Source organism: Cupressus sempervirens, chromosome 4 (genome assembly GCF_028749045.1).
Source record: "Cupressus sempervirens isolate cs-2001-9-10 chromosome 4, ASM2874904v1, whole genome shotgun sequence".
Taxonomy (NCBI): Eukaryota; Viridiplantae; Streptophyta; class Pinopsida; order Cupressales; family Cupressaceae; genus Cupressus; species Cupressus sempervirens.
In genome coordinates, this window is record NC_143121.1 from 851,879,141 (window position 1) to 851,885,032 (window position 5,892).

The following is a 5,892-nucleotide window of genomic DNA, read 5'->3' on the forward strand; positions in this document are numbered from 1 at the left end:
GCAATGTACTATGCAATAATTTTCTGGAACATTTAGAATACTTGGATAAATAAATCTTGAGCGTTATTATTTATATTAGATTATGATCCAAAGAACTTGGTTTGTCACACACAATGTTACATTTTATTTCATTATTATCATCAATCTTCCTCAACATATATGGCACCGCCCATAATACTTTTTCAGAGGATTTTTTTTCCAGAATTATTTAGTTCACAATAATCATATTGCCCATCCAACTCGAATATTTCCTTTTTATGTTTATTTCAAAAATTTGTTCATTTATGTTTAAATAACTGTTCATGGTGTTTCTCCTTTTTCTATTCTTTCCACAATGATTTTCAGGTAGATATTAATTTTTTAAAGGTTTGTAGCCTCCTGTTTAGATGTTAACAGTGCCTTTAGAAATATTCTATAAAAGTCTCTCATTTTATTTTTTTATCTGAGCACAAGCAACAACAATGGTCTTAACTATTTTTTGTCTAATTATTTTGGGATTTACCATACAACTAAAATATTTTTGCTCTTCATTTTAGGAAAAATATGGAGGTGTTTCAATGCATTTCTTTACTATTTTCCCTCTTGACAAATGGAGAATATTTTTGCTACTATCCTTAAAATATTATGGCCTATATTGCATATTCCTTTTAATATTGCTGATTTTATTTTAAATAAAAAATTCAGATTTCTTCCAAGTTCAAACATTATTATAAATGTTGTTTATTTATTGGATTCTATTTTGCAATGAAATATGAATTTCTTAAGTGACAAATATGATCATTGTTTTTTTGCACACAACATAACTACGAATTTCCCCATTCAACATTAATTTCTCTAACAATTTCAACTACAAATATATATTGAAAAAAGTATATACAATTATTTTATTATTGTCTATCTTAAAATAAATTTATTTATAGTAACTAGTATTAATTTTATTGCCATATAATTGTTTGCAAGAAATGCATTGGATCTTATCCACACCATATATTTGTACATTTTGTTCTAATTACATACTTATGGATTAATATATATATATATAATTAATATAGAATTTGACAAATCAATCACTAAAATAATCATCTATTTTTTCATCAAAAACAGGAAATCTAGCTCTTGCAAAACCCTTGTTATTTTGTCTTCAAAAAAACTTATCTCGTAAGAAACTAGAAATTAACTAAATCAATCTAGAAATTAACTCAATCAATTAAAAACCATTAGAGTTTCCCTACCAATTATCTAAATCAATCTAGAAATTAACTAAAACCACTTAAAACTATCTATGAAACACCACTTGCTTTGATTTCCCCAATTTAAATTTCCACTTGACATACGTGTCTATGAAATGTCACGCACTTTGATTACTAAATTCAAATTCGAAAATATAAACGGGCAAATTCATTGATTTCCTCCCTTCAAATTCAAAAACATAAACGGGCATGCACAAGCATGCTTTAGTTAACTGGGTCTTCAATTGGGATTCGCACTGCCCAGATAATTCTCTCATAATTCAAGAGAAGAATTCTCTCATAATTCAAGAATGCCTTCAATTGAGATTCCCAGTGCACAAGCATTGCTTCAGTTAGCTGGGCGTCCCCGACCGATCGAATTCTTGGCAATCGAGTTCAGTTGAGATATCCACTTCAAAAATTCTCACGCTGCTGAGAGAATTTTCTTCTCAAATCAGGTGGACAACCTTCATGCTTTAATTTTTTGAGTCAGATTTTTGAGTAAAATTTCGTGTTTCACCTGCATAATTTTATGCAATTAAACCTTGAAATTGCATTTTAGATGGCTAGAATTATTAATAAATTCTTTCCCGGTATTTGCAAGGCTATTTCCCTGTTCGTAATTTCTTTGATCTGGTCAACTTGAGGAATCAAGAACTAGGAAACCTGAGAGGAAATGGGATGGAAAAGAGGGACAACATTTATGACTGTGATTTAATGTGCTTGCATATGTTGGCGAGAGAACGTCCGCATTGCTTCCTTTAGTGCCGAAAGTTTTGATCTGGTTGTCTTTATGATTACAGAAATTTTTCATTTGAGCCATCCATTTCTATTCGTCTGTGTCTGCTTAGGAGAACTAAATCAAATGCACAATCCCTTTTTATCAGAAGTTGTGTTTGCTTAAAGGTATAACGTACTCACGCTGTTTTTCCCAAATGACCGGAATCACGAATTCATCGCTATGAATCTGAAAGTTTTAGGTAGCATTGGCCTAAAACGGAATTGAGATTCAAAACACTCTTTCTTTGATAAGTCCATAAATCAAAATTTCGGTAATAAGGCAGAAAAACTGGCTCACCCAATTCCAGAGATCCAATTATTAGGAATGCACTTAAACAAGAAATGGGATTGGGACTTAATTTATGGCTGATGGTTGTGATGAACGGCTTCATTCTACAGCTGAACACACATGTCTGAATCGAATAACCCTTTCACTGAATCCTGCTTTTGGATTCCGTTACGTATAAATTTGTATTGATTTCAGAAACTGTTTTGAAATTGGATCGCGTGCAAGGATTTACAGTGAATCCATAAATTGTTTCTACATTTTAATTCGTTTTGTGTATTAAAATGTCTGTTGAATTCAAATTCAATTGTGCATGAAAGTTTGCATTGAACCCAGAAAGTTGATGGATTGTAAAAATTCATAGGGATAATCTTTTCATGTCCTTGTTGGCCAGTTTTCCTTTTTGATAAGCTTACTGATGCTATGTTTTTAAGGGTCGCAGGGGTTTCGTAAAGTGGATAATCAAGGTTGGGAATTGGGCTTAACGAGGACGGGGATGAGGACGGCATTATTGTGGCTAACAATTCAAATCTACAGTGGCTAACAATCTGAATCTGATTACCCAAATGCTGCAGAACAAGGGGAGTCTCAGCGGCAGGAAAAAGAGGAATGGGTTTTAATGCCTGAATTAGGGTTTAATTCCTGCTATAGCAGATGGGTTTATTGGATCTGACCTGATTGATGGTTCTGATTGTATTCCAAAGCATCCGAATCTGATTGACTTTGAGGCAGGATTGCTGTCTAAGGAGCTGATGGCCACTTGTTTACTTCAAGGGGTTTGTATTGATAAAACCAAATTTAATGTCAATGTCAACGTCAGATTATTTCACTGATGAAACTGAATTCACCAGTTGCAATGTCATGACAAGAATTCTCTCCTTTGGGATTCACTGTGGATCTCTACAACTCATGGATCTCTGTCACGTTTTAGATTTCCGAGATATTCTTTTGTTCCTGAATGAAATGCCTCTTGGTATTGCCAAATTGAGTCAAGAACTACAAAGCCCGAGAGGAAATGGGATGGCAAAGCGGGAAAGGCAGAGTAACAATGCGAGGAGTCATGGTGTCCCCTGATTTACAAACCTCAGAATGTGAGTGACTGGTATTACAAACCTTACGATTTGTTCAATTGGTTAGATTGTCTCATTTTCTTGAAGTAGTGTCTTACAACTATAAGATAATTGTCTTACAATCACCATGTGACTAGATGGTTATCTTACAGTGTGCACTCTTATCTGCTTCAGTTCAATTATTTGATTACTCACTTCTCTTAAGCAATAGTTTTTGATTCTGCAATATCTTGTTAGTCTCATTTAAACTGGATCACAAGTAGTTTAGTAGAATTGGTCTATTGTAGTTATGTTTGTGGAGTAAAGCAGTAAATGTTTGAGATGATGCAGGTTTGTGGTTCATATCCCTGAAAGTCTGGCCCTTGAACAAGCTGCACCACTGTTATGTGGATATTGGAGTTGGGGGTGTAGGTCACATTGGTGTGAAGATTGTCAAGGCCCTTGAGCATCATGTGACTGTTATAAGTTCCTCTGATAACAAAAGAAAAGAGGCACTTGAAGTCCTTGGCGCAGATCAATACACTATTAGCAAAGACACCACTCAGATGCAGGTATGCTTTTTATTAATATTGAGACCCTGTGTGTAATAATTGTCAAGTAATGCTAAATGAGAACGCCTATAGTGATCATACATCCTTCTCTCTCATCCTGATAATAGATCACAAAGAACTATTGTAACATGGAGACGTGCCTACTTAATGTCTTTTTTGGTCATCAGACTTGAAGTATTAGTAATTCACAGCAATAGGAGAGTCTCTTTCTCCACGTTCAATCCCTTCAGCTTTTACTCCATTTAAAAATCTTATCTTGGAACCTTTAGTTCTTTCCTCACAAAAGAAATACAGTAACTTGAATCATTTTAGTTGTAATTGTAAATCTATAAAGAGGAACCATAGATTTTCAACCTCATTGCTGAGGTACCTTCGTGTTTGGTCACATTAACAATAGCTTAAAAAGGGCTGTTGCCAAACTATAAAATGATTGTTCCACCCATGTAAGAAGAAAAATTGCATATTATACAATGATTTTTAAATAAAGGCTAGCTAGCTAGCTATCTAAAAAGACCAATTGCCTGATACCATGTGTTGCAGGAAAATGAGAGGAAGGAAGCATTGAGATGCCCACCGATTTAAGAGCATTTTCAAGGGATACAAACCTCAGAATGTGAGCAACTGGCATGGAGGCAATTTTGGTTCAGAGAATACAAATACATGTTTGCAGAAAATGCAGAGGAAGGTTCAATAATTAAGGTATGAGTTCCTTGTGATATGTTGAGTTTATTAAATTTGTTGTATCAGCCTTTTTGTTATGTATTATAGGTCGAAATCAATGTGAAAAAGGTTTAGCAGTTTCATTTGTAATCGGATTTGATGCTAGATAGAATGTTTATAAATCTCGCATGGGTTGATCTGTTTTTATAAATGACATTTATAAATCCTTTGTTTGATTTGATTCAACTTTGATGGAACTACAAAACCAAATGATACTAATAGGCATCAATTACAGGTGAAATGGGTTAGGAAACTGTCAGTTTTCAAAATGAAAATTTTAGATTGTGTGATTTTAATATCATTTTTGTCAAGGATTCAAATTAATGTTTCCAATTGCAGCCCGTTGTAGTTTGTGTTGTCATAGGGGAAATCTTTTGTGGGCTGCTTTTCTTCTGCTTATTTCTTTTGTATTTCAATGAGGAAATGGGGTTTTCTTTCTAGTTCTTTCTCCATGGAGTTATCGAACTAGCTATTTTAATATATAGTTTGTGGCCCCGTCCACATTTACCAAAAAAATAAAAAATAATATCATTTTTGTGGGTCAATATTGAAGCATCCAATAATTCATAGCAATAAGAGTCCCTTTCTCCATAATCAAGCCCTTGAGCTGTTACTACGTTTGCAAAATCTTATCAGCTTGTTTTGAGACTTAGAACCTTCAGTTCCTTCATCGTAAAAGATAAAAGAGATATTAATTTTATTATTTCAGTTGTAATTGTAAATTTAGGCGAAATGCAACCATAAATAACACATTAGCCAAAAAATGTTTTGATTCCACCAGCAAGACATGCAACTCTTCCGCCATCTCCAAACTAAGACTCAGTGGCCATGTGTACACATGCAGCATGTTGTATGAATCTGTAGGGGCAGGGACGGGTCAAGGATACTATTTGAGATTTAAAAAAAATTATAGTAATAAATAATGCCATTTATTAGACCCTAAACATCTGCAACTATAATTCTTGTTCCGAAATTATACTCTGTTCCACATTTTAAGAAGAACATTTCACACGATGATTCAGAAAAAATTCCATGAAACCAATTATTTATCTAAAAGTAAGTGCAGTTACAAGGCACCATGTGTTGCCTTGACTCATATCTTTATGGAGCTATATATGATTAATAATTATTGTTTCTCAACGAGATTGAATCATATATTATCAAATCATTAAGGGAATGTGAATGCCACCCTTATAAAATATTGGTATGTGAATTGTCTTTAGGCCATGCAGAGACAAATTACGTTGCTGCCAAAG

General features: G+C 33.7%; 1 protein-coding gene across 1 annotated transcript; it reads left to right on the top strand.

Annotated features, from left to right (window-relative positions):
- Positions 1–1,549: 1,549 nt before the first annotated feature.
- LOC149564052 (uncharacterized) lies at positions 1,550–4,592 on the top strand. Its single transcript, XM_089824101.1, has 4 exons — positions 1,550–1,687; positions 2,738–3,386; positions 3,696–3,916; positions 4,457–4,592. Exons 2-4 carry the CDS (start codon positions 3,311–3,313, stop codon positions 4,496–4,498), a joined length of 339 nt encoding a protein of 112 aa, XP_089680227.1. The 5' UTR covers positions 1,550–1,687; positions 2,738–3,310; the 3' UTR covers positions 4,499–4,592.
- Positions 4,593–5,892: the final 1,300 nt, after the last annotated feature.

Bases quoted from the DNA above. Each gene is read 5' to 3' on its own strand.
- LOC149564052 (XM_089824101.1), top strand. From the start codon at position 3,311: ATGGGATGGCAAAGCGGGAAAGGCAGAGTAACAATGCGAGGAGTCATG. The intron at 3,387-3,695 runs GTGAGTGACTGG...GAGATGATGCAG, and splicing joins TGATTTACAAACCTCAGAAT to GTTTGTGGTTCATATCCCTG. The intron at 3,917-4,456 runs GTATGCTTTTTA...CATGTGTTGCAG, and splicing joins AAGACACCACTCAGATGCAG to GAAAATGAGAGGAAGGAAGC.